This window comes from Gambusia affinis, linkage group LG22, assembly GCF_019740435.1.
Source record: "Gambusia affinis linkage group LG22, SWU_Gaff_1.0, whole genome shotgun sequence".
In the NCBI taxonomy this organism is placed as follows: Eukaryota; Metazoa; Chordata; class Actinopteri; order Cyprinodontiformes; family Poeciliidae; genus Gambusia; species Gambusia affinis.
In genome coordinates, this window is record NC_057889.1 from 1,491,064 (window position 1) to 1,509,395 (window position 18,332).

At 40.2% G+C, this 18,332-nt stretch overlaps 3 protein-coding genes across 4 annotated transcripts; 1 reads left to right on the forward strand and 2 right to left on the reverse strand.

Moving 5' to 3' along the window:
* The first annotated feature begins 1,302 nt into the window (after nt 1-1,302).
* Nucleotides 1,303-4,660, forward strand: LOC122825652 (Krueppel-like factor 11). The gene is made up of 2 exons (XM_044107149.1): nt 1,303-2,866; nt 3,483-4,660. Exons 1-2 carry the CDS (start codon nt 2,131-2,133, stop codon nt 3,779-3,781), a joined length of 1,035 nt encoding a protein of 344 aa, XP_043963084.1. The 5' UTR covers nt 1,303-2,130; the 3' UTR covers nt 3,782-4,660.
* A 3,588-nt stretch (nt 4,661-8,248) lies between these two features.
* LOC122825654 (galectin-8-like) lies at nt 8,249-12,901 on the reverse strand. The gene is made up of 9 exons (XM_044107152.1): nt 12,791-12,901; nt 11,881-11,969; nt 11,273-11,480; nt 10,571-10,693; nt 10,442-10,486; nt 10,343-10,366; nt 9,605-9,693; nt 9,370-9,535; nt 8,249-9,301 (listed from the first exon to the last, which is right to left on the reverse strand). The coding sequence occupies exons 1-9, from the start codon at nt 12,827-12,829 to the stop codon at nt 9,152-9,154; spliced, it is 933 nt and encodes a 310-aa protein (XP_043963087.1). The 5' UTR covers nt 12,830-12,901; the 3' UTR covers nt 8,249-9,151.
* Nucleotides 12,902-13,143: 242 nt separating this feature from the next.
* LOC122825653 (ribonucleoside-diphosphate reductase subunit M2) lies at nt 13,144-18,034 on the reverse strand. Of its 2 annotated transcripts, none has more exons than XM_044107150.1 (11): nt 17,882-18,034; nt 16,589-16,686; nt 16,423-16,491; nt 15,929-16,075; nt 14,871-14,987; nt 14,657-14,790; nt 14,489-14,583; nt 14,278-14,411; nt 14,095-14,199; nt 13,751-13,864; nt 13,144-13,509 (listed from the first exon to the last, which is right to left on the reverse strand). In XM_044107150.1, the coding sequence occupies exons 1-11, from the start codon at nt 17,895-17,897 to the stop codon at nt 13,357-13,359; spliced, it is 1,182 nt and encodes a 393-aa protein (XP_043963085.1). In that variant the 5' UTR covers nt 17,898-18,034; the 3' UTR covers nt 13,144-13,356. The 2 variants fall into 2 exon arrangements, with proteins under 2 accessions (XP_043963085.1, XP_043963086.1); XM_044107151.1 differs by having other exon boundaries at nt 17,948-18,005.
* Nucleotides 18,035-18,332: the final 298 nt, after the last annotated feature.

Genomic DNA, 18,332 nt, shown 5'->3' on the forward strand with positions numbered 1-18,332 from the left:
AAAGGTTAAAGGGGAACTAACAGGAGAGCAGAGATGATCAACACCTTATTTGGAAACAGGTTGTTAAGCAACCAGAGACATTAACACAGACATCAGGACACAATGTCTCTAAGACAGTGATGGATCTGAGATCATCTGTCTGTCTGAGCAAACAGCCAATGGAACAAACAGCAACAGTGCTAGCCAATGCAAATGAACCAAAAGCTGGATAAACCCTATAAAAGGTGGGAGCAAAAGAGGAAACTTTGGTTGGATCCTCCAGGCAGCTTTGAGTCAAGATGGAGATGGACAAAGATCTCTGCAGCTGAAGAAGAGCCGGGGCCACAGAGCCGAAGACTGTCCTGTTCATGGGGACCAACCAGTCAGACCAGCAACATGTGGCTTCAGATCGAACTTCTGTCATCAGCTGGTTCAGACCACAAAGACGAAGATGAAGACCAAGGCAAAGAACAAAGACAAAGAAGATGTCTGATGCCTTCCTTCCTGCCAGCACCAAGTCCTGTGTGACCTCACCATCCATGAGGAGAAGAAAGCTCATCAGGCCTACAGAGATCCCTGCCTTCGTCGACCAACATCCTCCTGCTGCTGCAACACCTTCATCATCATCATCAGGCCAGGTCTGGGGTTCGAAAAGCCAAACTGTCCGTCTCTCTCAAAGGTTCCCTTTTTAGTTCTCAGTGTCAGCATTAGGGAAAGATCGACTAGATGATAGATTTTACATATTTGATTATTTCTGCTACTGAATTAAGCTGTACTGACCCTTGGAAAATTTCCTTACTAATAAAATATTTAGCATAAAGAAAATCCAAAAGATGTTGTGGACATTCAATTAATGAGTCACCTTAAAGTTCTTTGATGGTTGTAAAATAGCTCTGATGTTCGATTCTGGAGAGGAAGAGGTGGAAAATGTTTATTGGTTCCTGATAGCCCAAATTTAAAACATCATCCTTGGGACTCGCTGAGTCACTAAAACCTACCTGGTTCAGTAACAAGAGCAAATTGTAATAAAAGAGAAGGAGCGACCGTTAACAGGTGAGCTCTGTGAAACTAGTTGGCTGCAGGCTGCTCAGTCTGGATGATTCACAGGGGGAAGAAGGTTGGGACACCTGGATGGAGGTCGTCAGAAACCAGGCGAATCGTTTCTCGATGCTTAAACAGAGTTTACTTCAGTTCTGGACAGGATAAATCTCAGCAGATTTAGGAAACTCAATTAACCCGTTAGATGGAGAGCTGGTAGCATCTCCCCTCTCAGAAGAGGAAGTAGAGACTGAGTGAGTAGAGAGGGGGGGGGGGGTGGAGGGGGGGATGTGGCGCAATAACACAATAAAAAATGCATAATATTCTGTTTGCCTAAATGTTTTATTTACCTTTTTGGCTTATTTCCCATTTTCTAAATCTATGAAATGTTTTAAAGTTTATTCCCAGCAACAAAAGTAAGAATTTTCTCCCACAATCTCTGCTGTATTTAACCACATGTAACGTTTAGATAACAAAATTGTTTTTTACTCAAAAAAAACTTCCTGGATTTTAGTAGCACGACTTATTAAAATATAAATAAAATAAAGAAAAACTTTTGTGTTGTACTTAACATTTTCGGTTTAAGAAGATTTAAACTTGCAGTGGAAAATCTGCAAGTTTGCAAGAAAATCAAAAAGTGTTGGAAGGCCAAATTTGTGTCTTTGTTGAATTGGGGTCAGCATCCACACAAAATGAATCCAAGGGCCACAAAAGGCCCCAGGCTGCACTTTGGACAACCCAGATGTACAGAATATTCACTGAACTTCGATCCACGGTTTTAACCGCTCACAGCTAGCAAGACTGGTGGAATCAACTAGCTCACTCACTCTTCGGTTGCCTAGCAACAACATGCTGCGCAACTGGCGCAGAAACAGTTTCAAGTTTCTCCCCCATTGTTCATAACTGGTAAAATCGAAAAAAATGTGTATAAAACACTCCACCAGATCGGTTGGTTCAGATATTTAAAGCAAAAACTCTAATAATTATAAATATCCTCTGACGTGAAACATTTATAATATTATAATTATAATTGTGTCATCCAGCACAACTAGGGAAGCAACCAATCAGAAAGCAGAAATGGAGAACTGAAAAGCTTTTCTTGTTTTTCAGTGTATGACTCCACCTCACAGTCCGAGCTTTGCCGAGGCGTCGACTATGACTGTCCTCACCACAAGCTCCGCCTCCAGACAGCTAATGCTCCGCCCCCCGCAGCCCTGCGCCTCCCCTGAGATCCCCACGCCGCCGCCGCTCCCTCACGTCGAGCCGCCCTGCGTGGTTCTGCCAGGCAAGGCGATGGCCACCAGCGTCATCCGCCACACCGCCGACAGCCTCCCCGCGGCGCCGCCCTCCGCCCCGCAGACGGACACACCCACTCCGCCGGAGCCGCCTCCCGTGGAGAAAATAGCCGGGCCCCCTCCGTCTTCCTCGGCGGTTCCCTCCTCTCCGGTTCTCTGCCAGGTCTTTCCGGTCGGCGGCCAGACGGGAATGATTTCGGCGTTCGTCCAGGCTCCGGTCCAGGTCCAGACCCAAGCCGGACCCCAGTCCCCTCCGCCTACCTTCACCCAGCCCCTGCTGGTGGGCTCCACCGTGCCGCAGGGGGCGGTCATGTTCGTGGTGCCACAGGGGCCGATGTCGCAGACGACGCAGGGTCCCCAGACTGTAATGACCCTGGGAAACACCAAGCTCCTCCCCCTGGCCCCCGCCCCCGTTTACATGCCGTCAGGAACGAGCAGCGGCGCCTCGCAGGCCGACTTCTCCCGCAGGCGGAACTACGTCTGCACATTCCCCGGCTGCAAGAAGACCTACTTCAAGAGTTCCCACCTCAAGGCTCACCTGCGCACACACACAGGTAGTGGAGCACCGATACGTAACTGAACTTCTACACTACGGTAAAGGTCCAAATATTAGGACTGAAACAATTAATCGTGTTAATTATTGAAATTAATTAATTTAGTAATCAATCAAACAACTTTATTTGTAAAGCACATTTCAGCAACAAGTTAATTCAATGTGCTGTACATCATAAAACACAATGTCACCAAAAAGTTATCAATTAATCATCGCTTGTTTTAGACATTAGAAATATGTTTAAAATGTAAATAAACAACTTAATTCATTTTAAGGATATACCTATTTTATTGAAAATGCAGAAACAGTCAATCATGATCAATCAATTGTTGAAATAATCGGCAACTAATTTAGTAGTTGATTAATTGTTTAATCACAAATTTTATACAATTTTAAAAATGCATAAATATCAATAAGAATAATCAATTAATCCTAACATGAATCATCAATTTAATCATTAGAATAATTGATTAATCATCAAAAATAAGTTGATAGAATATCTTTTACTGAAATAATCGTTAAAACTTGTAATCTGTGCTCGACTGAGTGAGTCTGGCGTTGAGCCGGGAAGCGTTCAGTGTTTCTGGTTTCTCTAACGACCCGTCTTCGCTCTGCAGGCGAAAAGCCGTTCAGCTGTCACTGGGAAGGCTGCGACAAGCGTTTCGCCCGCTCTGATGAGCTTTCCCGCCACCGCCGGACGCACACGGGCGAGAAGAAGTTCGTCTGCACCGTGTGCGACCGGCGCTTCATGCGCAGCGACCACTTGACCAAACACGCCCGGCGGCACATGACCACCAAAAGGGCGTCGACGTGGCCCCCGGAAACCAGGGACCTGACGAAAGGAGCCGCGGTGCCCAAGGGCCAAAACAAGGGCCCCACGCTTCCCCTCGGTGTGCTCGTCTCCACCGCCAACTGAAAGACTCGCGGGGACAACTCAGGACTCCAAGGCTTAGGATTCAGGCCCCGGCTACGTTTACAAGACATCAAAACAGGGTCAGCAAATCCTGGTGAACTCAGATCAAGAACTTCCTGTAAAGATGTCCGTCCTCATCGCGATGGAAGAAGCGCAACAATCAGACAGGAGGAACCGCTTCACATACGCACCACGTTTTAAAATATCCGTGCTGCCATAAACCCGGACTCACAGCTTTTCCGCTCTACTCAGGACATTTTACATTTTACAACCACAACCACAAAACGCGCTGCAAAAAGGAAGGAGGAGGACATGAAGGCTGCTACTCATCCACAAACACAAACCAACAAAAACCTGACTTTGCACTGGATTTTTTAAAATAAAAATCTTACTTGTTTTTATACTCTCTCCATGTATGATGTTTACTTCATGTGTATATGTCACATTTAGCAGAACGTATGCACACGGTCTATTGTTTGCCAAAGCTTCTGTATCGTGCTTCTGTTACTAGCCGACTTCTGTTTGTTTGACTGTAAATACTGTAAATATACTGATATCTATATGAATGTTACTTGTATTCCAGTCTCCATTTATTGATATTTTCAAAAAAAATGTCAGTGGACAGTATTCATCACTGTGATACTACCTATATTTGCTTTATTCATTATTATTATTATTATTTTATTATTTAACATTCTTTGTTGAGAAAAGTGCTGTTTTTAATATCTTGATTTGGCCCATAGTGTAGCCAGTAAGAATACCTCATGTTATTAAATGTTATTCTTAATAATAACAGTTTATATCAGAGTAATCCCATTTCCATACATTTGTTTGTTGACAACAGTGAACAATATAGCTTTTATAATAAAACTTTACAATGAACCTCTTGGTTGTTTTGTATTTATGTTGCTTTTTTATAAGTTGGGAAGATTAAGAACATAATGTCAACATACTTCTACTCAATAAGAGTAAAAATTCAAGAAATTGCTGATGAAAATTTGACTGAAGTACTGATTATAACATCTAATTTAATATTTTAAAATGTCACTAGACAAATAGTATAGCTGTGTACAAATTCTAGTGTTTTAAAGACTAAAGTGAAAAGATTAATACGAATAATTAGTATATTTACAAAACTATTTCAAGAAGAAAAACTTTGAAATCTAAATTTTCCAACATTAAACTCATTAGACCAGTAAGCTAGTAAAAAATTACGACCTTAATATTTCACAAATATATTCTTTCTTTTTATCCACAAAAGCTATTATGAGCTTTGATTAGCTTAGCTAGCTTAATAATCGGCTATATGAAGTTGAAAAGTCGTAAGTACCAATTGAAAAAAGAATTATTGCATTTAGTTATGCTTGTTTATTTGGATTATCTTTACTGATTAGGAAAAAGTAATTAATTTAACAGTTTCCAAATATATTCTTTGTTTTAATCCACCAGAACTGGAGTGGATTTGATTAGCTTAGTTAGCATAGCAACTAATATGTATAAACGTCATGAGACTCAAATGAAAATACAATTATTGCAGTTAAGTAACAAGAAAAAAGTATCAGTCCTTGTTTTACTGAAGTAATTCATGTTTTATCACAAAGGTAGATATTGTAATCTCTGAACTGGACTTGTTTATGGTACCAAACAAAATTGCACATATATTTTTGTTTTTTATGAAACTAATGTCAATATGAGTCTGTTTGACTTTGATGTTTGCTTTGGACAAACACATTTTTTGTCCTTTTTTTATATGTAAAAAAAAATGTGATTAAAGTGTCTGTTGAATTCAACCCCATTCTTAAACAATCATTTTAACCCCAACCCCTTCACCCTGTTTTTGTTGCTCCAAAGAACCTAAATCCTCAAGACATTCAGGCGATCATTAAAATAGAATAGAATAGAAGTACTTTATTCATCCCAGCAGGCAAAATTCTAACTTTATATGTTGAATTAAGATTTTTTTTTTCTGTTTTCTTGTCTGTTTGCACTTATATTTGGATTTCTGTAGCTTGTCTTGTGCTTTTATGTTATTTATTTTGTCTTCTAGTAGATTAACAAGTACAAAAAACACAAAGATTTAAACTGAAACGTATAAAATGAAGTTAATTCACCTTTCTGAGCTGCAGAGTGTTATATAAACACAGCGTCCCGTTTATGACCGTACGACTCTGACGTACGAAGTTACACAACCGAACCTCCGCTGCTCTCTCCCCACCCCACCCGGTAACAACCACCGACCAATCAGGGGCCAGCATTGAGGGGGCGTGACCAATGGGAGAGCACGGAGGCGTGTAACTGAAACTTTGTATCTCCGCCCTTTTGCCTTACTGACCGACATTCAGCTGCAGCCAAAAGAAGCGAAGGAAAATAAACAAAAAGACCGCGGAGTCTGGCCAAGGTTGCGTTTTGTGGAGAATAGTGACGCCATGTGGCCGGGAGGCGAAACTGCGGATCTAGTACAGTTCAAAAATGCAGCTGTTTTATGTTTTCCACAGAAGATAAACAGTAGGTTCTGAACCAGACTGGCCTGCAGATGGACTCCAGGTCAGTTTTATATGACAGACCAGCTGGTTCTGAAGGTCCAGAACCTACTGTTAATCTTCTGTGGAAAACATAAAACAGCTGCAATTTTGAACTGTTCTTTCAAGAATGAAAGAACAGAATGCCAAACAGAAAGAATGTTTGGCTGTTCTTTCTCTTCTGATGTTCCTCTCATCCTAATCCCTGCTGACTCATTTTATTCTCTTTCTCCAAACATTTTATGGTCTCTGTTCCTGAAATGTGGACCAGCATCCCATCTTCTTCTCCTAAATATCAGAACGACGAGAATTTTATGATTTGGACTGAAATGAAATCTAAATTGAACTTTTAATTACAGTCTGTTGATTTATATTTGCATAAGTGTAACCACAAATAAACAAAAAAAGTATTTCAGAAAGCTTTATTGTACATTTTAATAAGAAATTTATGAATGAACTTATATTATTTCAAGATGGATCAAAAGACATGATCTATGGAGGCTTTAATAAATTAATGACACATTTAAGTAATTATTTCATGAGTTTCTTAGAGTCATTTGTCACTCTGCACTCTCCATAAGAATCAGGGCATACTGGAGCAGCTTTGAAAATGTACATTTTCCTAATAAGTCATCTTATCCCTAATATAGTTTTAGGGATGACAACTACATTAGCAGTATAGTTATGTATCTGAATAAGTTTTCTTTAAATTCTCCAAATTATTCTAAATTAGAATTTAGAATGTTTGAGACATAAACTGGCTTCTTAGAGAAATGTTACTTTTTCTTTAAAAAGTCTAAAACTGTATTAGGGAGATATATAGAAAAAAACAAATAGTGCTATTAACATAAGTTTTTTGAAAGGTTGAGATTCGGACTGTTTTGTTTTGTTTTTTGTTTGTTTTTTAGTTTGGAAGGTTTTGGGAGTTTTACAATCTATTTGGATTTGAAATACCGATAACTCTGCTGGACGGCGCCATGTTTGTTTTCTATGAGCCTGAGGCGCATGCGCCAAGGACAGAACTATGGCGCCCTTACGACGTGAGCGTTCAGCGTAAGACATCTTCCACCTGGCCGCATTAAAACTGGAGGACATTTTAAATATCAAAAATAAATAAATGAAACAAAAGAAATAAAAAATAAAATGATTTATGAAATCTGAAAACAATTGTCCTAGGATCTAAGTGTTGGAAGTTTGGACTGTTGAGTTTGTATTGATAGCCTAGCTAAGACCTTAATTTAAATGGTCTCAAATACCGTCCATGTCATGTTTACGTGTTGTTTATGGTACCATAAACAACACGTTTATTGTTTACGTCACGCATGCGCACCGTGCCGTCATGGCTGCCGCCATAGCACAATTCTGTTAATTAGATGAGATGCAGGTGTTTAGTGTTTTGCACTGCAGCAAAGGGAAGAATGGTAAAAAAAATACAAAACTTTTTTGTCACTCTCTGACTGCGAGTTACATGCAGACTCGTTGCCATAGCAACTGACAACGCTACTGATGTGTCAGAATTCAGCATCAGAAAAACTCTAACATTTTCTACGTAAAGAACATGTTATGTTTTTAGGCTCGATGTTTATTTTGCTGTTAATCTCTGTGGTAGGTTAGCTAATTTAATCTCATGCTCTGATTCGGTGTTTTCACTGAACCGAATGTCTACTTTGTCTACTTTGCTGTTTTTTTCTTAAAACTTTTTCTTGATCTTAGTTTGCTAGTGTTGACAATTTGTAGCAAAGCACTACGTCTCTTTATCTTTTAGATATCAGCCGCACATTTAACATTTCATATGGGATATTTACTACGTAACAGTTAAAACCAATGCTAGTCATCGTCGGCTAGCGGATATTTTTGCCCTCCAGCAGGAAGAGGGGGCGGGATCAGGCACAGTGACGTCACACTACAAGGAAGCCATAGAGTTATGATGCAAAAAAAGTCATTAAGGTTATAGTAAAGTTTTATTAGCACAGCATGTCAGATTAATTTTAGCAGATTATTTTTCCAACAGTCTGAACATTACAAACAAAATCTATCCACATGAATCAACCATATTTTCTTCTCTTTACATTCTAAAGTGCAAAAGAGCAATTCTCTTCCTCTGTAAGAGGACAGTAATAATACAACATTCAATGTTATAAATAATCAAGCATTAGGATTACTTCACTCTTGGCTTCAATTCGTCACATTGATCCAGAAATCACTGCAGTAATTAATTAATATTAATGATAGAATATCAGAGGCGTCAGACAGGCTTCAAGGCCGGGTGTCCAAACTTCTGTCATCGAAACAAGAAATAAACCTTATTCAATAATTTAAGCATAAAATATTTGAATTACACAAAACCAGTAATTCAGTAAGGGACGTGTAAATTATTTATTCAAACAGCCTTTTGGCAGCCAATATTTTCTATTTTAAGAAAGTAACTACTGGCTACAGAATAATGTGATAATTTCATCCTCTTTAAGAATAGAAACGTCCATGAACATGACCATTTCCACTACAGAACTAAACTGGAATTTTGAGATTAATATCAGAAATTGTCATAGAAAAAAAAAGTGGAAAAGTTTGGAAAGTCAAAAATTATTTGACTGAAAACTCGAATTTTCTCGTTTTTTTCAACCCAAATTTTTTTTAGGGTAATTTTAAAACCTGAGTTCTTTACTGATAAATGTTAAACTTTTGAAATTCTGGGAAATTTACAGAAAACCAGGAAAATTTCCAATCTTGTTTCCGGAACGTTTCTGAGTTTTTTTGGCTGTATTTTGCTCCTTTTCTTCTGCCGGCGCCGTCGTAAACACCCGACCCGGTTTGGACAACCCGGTTTTACGGTGAGTGGTTTCGTGTTTCTGGGTCAGATCATCCGGACGTCCATCAGCGTCACGTCTCCCACCACCTCCAGCTGGCCGACGGCGCTCAGGTCCTGGACTCGGTGCTTGTAGTCGAACTGATGGCATCCGTTGACGGCGACCCTGAAGTGCCGCGCGTCGCTCCGGACGATCATCTGCAGGGAGAACAGAGGCGCTCAGAACCGGACCGGACCGGACCCAGACGGTCAGCAGGGACGCTCACCTCAAAGTACTCCCCTGCCGCGAAGGGGAAGGCCTCCAGGTCCGACTCCTCGGCGCCCCAGCACTCGGACAGGAGCGAGTTCCTGATGAAGACTCGTTTGGCCATGCGAGGGTTCAGGTGGAGGATGATGTCACGGCCGCTGGCGTCGCGCAGGTTAACGCCGAAACTGGAAATCACACAGGAATCAAGCTGCAGCTGGGGGGCGGAGTCAGTGACATCATCAGGTGTGTTTTACCTGTTTGCATTCGAACTCGTCTGTCCTTTGATGATGAGGCTGTGTCCGACCTTTAACCCCTTCTCCAGCCGCCCTCTGAAGGGAACTTTCTGAGATCAACAAAAATAATCTCATTAATATGACAAAATTAGTTTAAAGTATAATTTAATTAAAACTATTAAATTATAAAATTCAGAACTTAATCATCTCAAGTTATTAGTGTTTAAATTATTTAATAAAATCTATAAATTATGGCATTTTTCAGGAGAAATTTACAGACACTGAAATGTTTAATTTACCTGTTGGACAACAAATTCAAAAATACTTTATTTATCCCAGATGGAAATTAAATTAAAAAATGAATTAATATTAAATTAAATGGGAAAACATTAATGGAAATTTTTTTTTAAACTAACTATATTTAGTGACTTTTTATGAAAAATTTAAATTTCAACAAACTACACCTCTGAAGCCTGAAAACTTTATTTTGGGTTTGCATGTTTTATTTGTATTTGTCATTTTAACTAAATGACCAAAGATAAACACAGGAATGAATCATTTTGTGAAATAAATTAATTTTTCTAGAATTTTCTGATTTATTGAGATGCAGGTTTGATTTTCTGTTTTCATTCAGGCGAGTCGAAGACGACTAAAGGGACGAACAAGGTCCAGGTAGAAACCAGACAGATTCATGAACAGGAATTCACAAACGTAAAAATTTCCTGTTTTTTAAACTGGAAGTGAAGCAGAAAAACTCACCAGATCTTTGAATGAGAGAATCGCCTTGAGAGGGGAGAAAAAAAAATTTAAATCTGAAACAACAGGAAGTGGAAAAACGTTTCCAAACTGTTTGTTTACCTCAGAGTCTGAGCTGGTCAGACTGGAAGCAGGAGAGGCGGGACTCTGAAACAGACACACATGTTGGATGGCTGGTTGGATGGTTGGTTGGATGGCTGGTTGGACGTCTCGTCCTTTAAATCAACTTACAGAAGCAGGAGGAAGAACGGCCACAGCCTGAACTGCGACTGCCCCTGAGATCAGGATGGTGTCGACCCGGTTCAGATCCAGGCGGTGTTTGTACTCCAACACGTGCGCTCCGTTTACCGCAACCTTAACAACAAACAGACAAACATCATCTCTGGTTTTTATCTTCTGAATAAAATAAACAAAAAAATCATCCCATTTATTTTAATAACTTGAAGACAACTGGACCGAGCAGCCAGCCTTGTGGTACCCCAGAACTAACTGCAACGCTCGAATGTCCAGTATTGATAAAAACATACAATTAATTCATTCTGAAGTTCGATTTTGCAGAAATAAAGACACTGAACTGTTTGATCTAAGGTCCATTTTAACCTTCATATAAGGTCCATATTTTTCAAAAGTCCACTTCAGACAAATCTAGAAACGTTTTGTATAAAAACAACTAACAGCAAATCTAGAAACCCTTTTCTAAAAAGCAAAAGCAACAACTCTAGAAACTGCTGAGGCTAGCAGAGCTAACCTGGTAGCTGCTACACCAACATGGTTGAACCCGACTACTGAAGGATTTAACAGCAGATGAGGTGTAAGAAAATATTCAAAAGGGTTTTTTTGTTTATATGTTGACATTTCCACTCTACTTGATGTAACATATTAGCCAACTTCTTCTGGATAATAAACGGCTGTGAGGACAGCAGCGTCTCCCACCTTGTATTTGTCCTTCAGGACCAGGATGATGAGTTCAAATGCAGCTCCGACTTTTAAAGGCATCTGATAAAGGATCTCCTCGCTGCCCCAGCGTTCCTTCTCCAGCGTGTTGCAGACGATGCGCTTCTTCTTCAGTCTGGGGTTGAAGTGAAACGCCACGTCGGCCCGCGGCTTCACGCTGCTGCCACACGTAAAATCCACCTGGAACCTGAGAGAAGTCGCAGAGAAAACGAACTAAAAACAAAAAATCTTCATTCAGAAATGCACAATATTTCAATTTTAATATTAGTATCGGCCGATGACGGTCATTTTTAACATATCTGGATTGGTCCAATAACTAAGACTGGACTGATATTAAATGTAAAGTTTCCTTGTTGGTGTTTGTATTTCAGAAAGTGATTGTTCAGATGGAGGAAATACTAACAAAATAACAAACCAGAAGAAAAAGGAAAAAGCTAATAATGTTGAAATAAACTAGATACTGATGTTCAGGGTTGGTAAATAAGTACAAGTTAGTGCTTTAGCATTAGCTTCTGTTAATTACCATGTTAGATTAGAGATCAACCTGAATCTGAGTAAATCTAAATACACAGAAACATATTTGTCACCTGTCAGAACCAGATGGTACCGAACCCTGGATCAGGACCATCTCCTCGGGCAGTAAACCACCCAGAATGGTGCCCGCGAAAGGGATCGACTGTGGACAGACGGAAATATCCGGGGACGTCAGAACAGAAAAAAGTTTCAACTTTCTGATGAAATATCAGCCACTTCCAGACAGAAAAGTTGTTTTGACTTATTTTTTCAATATTTTGAACTGAAAACACAATGAGCTGCACACAGAAACAGCCGGAAGCCACAGCCACCAGATCCACATGACAGCAGGGCGGCCATATTGGGAAGGGAAAGCTGTCTGCATTGTTTTATGATCTCACAGAACAAAGAAGACTTTCAGCTCAGAATACCAGCGATGCATCAACATTCCTGAATTAGGAAGATCTGCCACATTTTTCAGCTTCTTTACATACGCTTAATGTAATAACTTTGGATGGATGAAAAGTATTTATTTTACATCAAAACCGAAGAAAGTCACATTATTTAGACAATAAGATGGGGAATAAATATTTTAAATACTTAAGTAGTTCCATACTCTTTCAAGATGTTCTGCATCACTTTAAGATTTTGGAAATTATAAAAACTCCAAGACTTTCATTCGTAATTTATATAGTTTCCTCTTTAGAGAAGTTTCTTATTTTAACTGACGTCACCATCCTTCTACTTTTACAAAACCAAAATTAATCAATTTATTTCACTTTATCTGCCTACTTAGATTAAAATAAAACCATTAAAAATCAAACTAAATATTTCAAAAACTTCTGGTTCCGATGTGACAGATGGGCAGCTAAGCTAACATGCTAGCACACGCTTAAGAAATGAAACAAATAAAACGGATTAAAGTTGAAAAGTGAAGCTTAGATCGGCTCTAAAACGCAGAAATATGTAAATAAAATATCGTACCGGGTTTGAAAACACTTGTCTTGGGTTAGAAATCGACATTCTGACGCACGTTCAAACGTTTAATTAGAAACGTTCGGCTCTTTGTTTACTTCCTTGTATGACGTAACAAATCACGTGGTAAAGGAGTGGCGATGCGTTCAAGTCCAAGTCGTAAACTACTATATCTATATAAACTAAACGTTTTTAGACAAGTAAAAGGCGTATTTAATGTAACTTAATGTTCTTAACCAATAACCTAAAATTAGAGCCTTCATGTTCAACTTTGACCCCAACGAGGGGAAGAAAAACCAACCAAAACCAAAATGTGTTCAAACTCCTGAACTGAAAAATAGACTTAATGAAGAACTGACACATTTATATTTACAACATTTATTTAAAAAGAAAAAGACAAAAAAGAACATTATATACAAATTAAATATAAAAGTCCACGAAGAGTCACTGAAGGCGAAAATGTGTTTCATTGTTGACTCCAGGTGAGCTGCAGCGCTCTGATTGGCCGATACGTTCAGTTCACCAAGGCCAGGCACTGCAGGTCCAGTTGGAGCGTTCAGGCAGTCCGGGCTGGTTCAGAAGTCGGCGTCCAGCCTGAAGGTGTTGTCGGTCGGACCCGACATGACGCCCATCCTCTGGTACTCCCCGACCCGCTTCTCAAAGAAGTTGGTCTTCCCCTCCAGAGAAATGTTCTCCATGAAGTCAAACGGGTTCTCTGACCGGTACACCTGCACAGACAGAAACAGGACAGGAGGTCTCACTCTGCTGAGAATCCAGGATCCCAGAGGAAACTGCAGGCGTGTTCAGACAGGCGTCTGTGTCGCTCTGCTGCCGGTCCATCAGAACCACACGCTCTGATGGGTTCCTGCAGCAGCGCTCAGCCCCCATCACTGGCTGAGGTCCGTACCCCTGCGCAGATCATCACCACACACCAGAACCGGGTTGCAGACGACCCGGTTCTGTTCGTACCTTGGAGAAGCCGAGCTCCAGCAGCAGCCGATCAGCCACAAACTCGATGTAACGCTTCATCATGTCACAGTTCATCCCGATCAGCTTCACTGGCAGAGCGTCAGTCAGGAACTCCTGGACAGAACCAGAACCAACATCAGACCCAGCAGAACCAGAGAGGAACCAGCAACAGCTTTAATAAAACATTTAAAACTCAACTTCCCAGAATTCAAAGAACTCAACCATTTTTATTTTAGAAAATTAGTTCATGAGATTCTTAAAGTGGGAAACAAGGGTAGAAAAATAAAGCATGAGGAACCAGTACAGCTCCCAGTCTAACCAGTACAGCTCCCAGTCCTCCCCACCTGCTCGATCTCCACGGCGTTCCTGATGATCTTGGTGACGGTTTCTGCTGGCGGTTTGTTCACCAGATGTTTGAACATCAGGCAGGCGAAGTCGCAGTGCAGACCCTGAACGCAGCACAGAGAAGAGACGGTTACTACCTGAGCCATCGATCAGTTATTGGTTATCGATGGGCTATAAATCACCTCATCTCGACTGATGAGCTCGTTGCTGAAGGTCAGGCCGGGCATCAGGCCTCTCTTCTTCAGCCAGAAGATGGCGGCGAACGAACCAGAGAAGAAGATTCCCTCCACGGCGGCGAAGGCTACCACTCTCTCTCCTGGGTGATCAACAACACACCTGATCAATATCAGCACCACGGCAACAACGACGTGAGGTCACAGAGGGCGGAGTTACCGTAGGAAGCGTTCCGGTTGCCAATCCAGTTGATCGCCCAGTCGGCCTTCTTCTTCACACACGGCAGCGTCTGGATGGCGTTGAACAGGTATTCCCTGAAGGTCAGTGAACGCAACGTCAGAGGGAGGCCAGGCAGAGCTCCCAGCACCACCAGTTAGAGCCGCTCACCTTTCGCTGGGTTCCTTGATGTAGGTGTCGATCAGCAGGCTGTACATCTCAGAGTGGATGTTCTCCATGGCGATCTGGAAACCGTAGAAACACCTGGCCTCCGTCACCTGCACCTCCTGCGTGAAGCGCTCCACCTGGTGGACGAAACGGGGAACAGTGTGAGCGAGACCGGACATTGGAAGAGAGCGGCCGGCCGGACCGGCAGGTTCCTCACCAGGTTCTCGTTGACGATGCCGTCGCTGGCGGCGAAGAAGGCCAACACATGGGAGATGAAGTAACGCTCCTCGTCCTTCAGGGACTCCCAGTGCTGCAGGTCTTTGGACAGGTCCACCTGCACACACATCACCATGGCAACACAGGTTAGACAGAAGAAGTAATTAGTGAAGCGCAGCAGATTAAAGTCTCAACAGTTCAAGAAAAAGGTTCAAAACCTAAACAGTCGATGTAGAGTATCATCCAACTCGATTTTGAAGATTTAATCAGAGTGATGTCAGCGCAGCTACGGCGGCCATCTTGTTTGACAAAAACGTTTACATATTTATTTCAATTCTGGATAGATAAAATTAGTGAATCACAGCATCTAAAAGACTCAAGATTGAGTGGGCGTCAAATTGAATGTCTGAGTTTTGAATATTAAATTTTTTGAATGATGTCATCACAACTATGGCAGCCATCTTGTTTAACAAATGTGTTTACACAACTTCAATTATTTTCAACTTTGAATTCTGGTCAACAGTACAATGGAAAACAAGAGCCAGGTTGGGATTTTATATCTTTTAAGTTAGGACAATGAAATCAGACTTAGGAGAGTGAAGTAGTAGTTTTATATCTCAGACATGAAAAAAAAAACAAAGAAATAAGTTGTGAACTCATAATCTGGTATTGATTTTATAAATAAGGGAATCATTCATTAAATGATTTTCATCAGCAGGACTTTAAAATGATTGAGCAACGAGTTTATAGGTTTGTTAATATTAAGTCATTCTGAACTGCCTTTATTTTGCTAGGATTACGTTTAAATATATATATATATATATATATATATATATATATATATATATATATATATATATATAAATAAAATCAGAAATCTGATCTGAACTTTAAGTTCTGATTGTTGTTGGTCCATTTTTGGAGGAGAGGAGCCACACACTGTAGATTATATAGTATAGTCTATTTTACTCACTTCCATGTCCAGAGGTGGCAGCATCATGCTCTGGCTGCATTGCATTAATTATGTCAGGATGTTTACCCATTTCTTAGTGTTTTTACCTCCTCTGCCGTCCAGAAGGAGGCCTCTGCCTTCTTGTACATCTGCCAGATGTCGTGGTACTGGATGGGGAAGATGACAAAGCGGCGAGGGTTTTCCTTCAGCAGAGGCTCCTCTTCCTCAGAGCTGCTCTTCTTCACCGCTTTAGGCTGGAAAAGAAGGGATCATAAGCTACAGTCTCATGTGGCACACAATCATCATTTTTAATACACTCTATATGCTTTAAATGCACTAGTTTAATATTATAACCCAATTTAGGACCAAATACAATTACTTTAATACAACAAACATGTGTAACAAATAAAAATACAACATTTTGTAAGACACAAATCAATTTGCAGGTAAATGATCGGATCTAAACTGGAGGAGGTTTCGGTCGTGGCGCCTAAACTTCCTCCAGTTTAGGCGCCACGACCAGCGGCTGTCAGCCCGTTCAACCAGCACTATATTCCCATGCATATTCGGATCTTTCTCCGGAACATTTCCACAGACTCACCGCGGCTTCACTGAAGATATTTCGGGCGGTTTTGGACGCCAGAACGCGGGTGCTGTTCAGGCTGGGAGGCTGGAAAGGAACAAAGACGTTAAAGAGGATCAAGAAAGATATTTTAAAAGATAAATGTTCTAATAAATCCGGGCGGACACGTTTTTCCCGCTCTCACCGTGTTCTCTTTGTCCAAAGACATGCTGTCTATCTGACTGCTGAGAGTCTGTTGGTTCTTCACCGAGAGTGGGGAGCGCGCAGACAGCATAGTTAATGCTTCGGTTTCACACAAATATAAAGAATAAAAAGGAAAAACAAGAAAATTAACGTCTAAAGAGACTAAGAAAGGTCACAAAGCTAAGACTAAGAAGAAGCAGCGAACATAAAGACAGACAGCGGAAAATGAAGCGGCTTCTGTTGTCTGCTCGCATTTTTATTGGAACCTTCCCGCTAGAACTCCCCCAGCCAATAGGAGCACAGCGCATGCCACCCCTTTAACAACTCAGCCAATCAGCTGATGGAACGTCCTTACGTACTACGTGCAAATACTGCGGGAAATTCAAACCGGCAAAAGTTACAAAACTGCTTAAGAACTGACGTTACAAAACAATTAAAACGGCCGTTTATGAAACAAAAAATGTTAGTAGTAAAATATTACTGGACTTACTTAGATTTTTTAAAAAAGGCGTGTATTTGACCTTTGACGTTAATTCGTGGAAATCGACAACAGCAAAAGGAAAACCTTAAATGCTAAATTATTCTTTTATTCATTTAATAATACTATAAACAATAGATTAAACACACTAATCATGGTGTCATGATTAGTGTGTTTAATCACTAATCATGACACCATGATTAGTGATTAAACACTAATCATGTTACCATGATTAGAATTGAATCATGGTATAGGTAATCATGGTAATGATTAGTGTTACCATGATTAGTGTAACACTAATCATGTTATTAGTTTGACTAATAACTAATCAGTCAAATAACACATTTGACTTATTTTCAACAGAATACGTGTGTAAGCAGTGCAACTTCATATTAAACCCGATTTCTTGCGATGAATTCAGCATCTTAACTTGCAAGAGATTAAATTATGTAAACGTGAATCTATATAAAGACAATATAATAAAAGTGGAATAAATTTATACATTTTATTGCGTTTTTTGCGCATCTGCCGCGCTTTTTCCTTTGTTTATGTCATAAAAAGGCGTTGTCAACAAACCTGTTAGCGCGAAAATATGCTTCATACAGAAAAATTAGCAGAATTCTTTAAAAACACGTGCTGCATGCATTTTAGTGCAGTTATCGTTTTATTTATTTTGAAATCCCAGCAAACATGCCTACAATGAAAGAATACATTCCAGGAATTAGTCTCTTCCTTAATAATCGGTTTGATAAAGTTTGGTTTTACAGATAGATAGCTTTATATTTTGTATTTCTGTTGGATTGTGGATGTTTTTACCTTTTATAAAACTCATATTCCGTTTTAAACTGAACCATTTTCCTCGGTTTTCCCTCTAAAACTTACAGATGTCTTTTAAATCCCTCTTCCCTAGCAGCTGACGTCGGGGCAATCTGCCCAGTAACTGTATCCAGGTTACCGCCCGCGGCGGCCGCTCATTGGACGTTTAGGAGTACTATGTAAGTTTACGTCTGCCACCTGGCGGCCTGGATGCCTGACATATTTCATTCCATTTATTTCCCCACTACATAACTGAGAAAATCAAGAGTATACATTTAAAAGTTTTTAAAATTATTATTCCAATAATTATCTAAGAAGGTAGATTTTCTGAGCAGTTTTGTTTTCGACTTCTGCCTAATTTATAAGAGTAAACATTTATTTTAATAAATCTTTAAGAATGTATTTTAATTTAATGCACATTTTCAGAAAGGTTTTAAAAGCAAATTGTTCT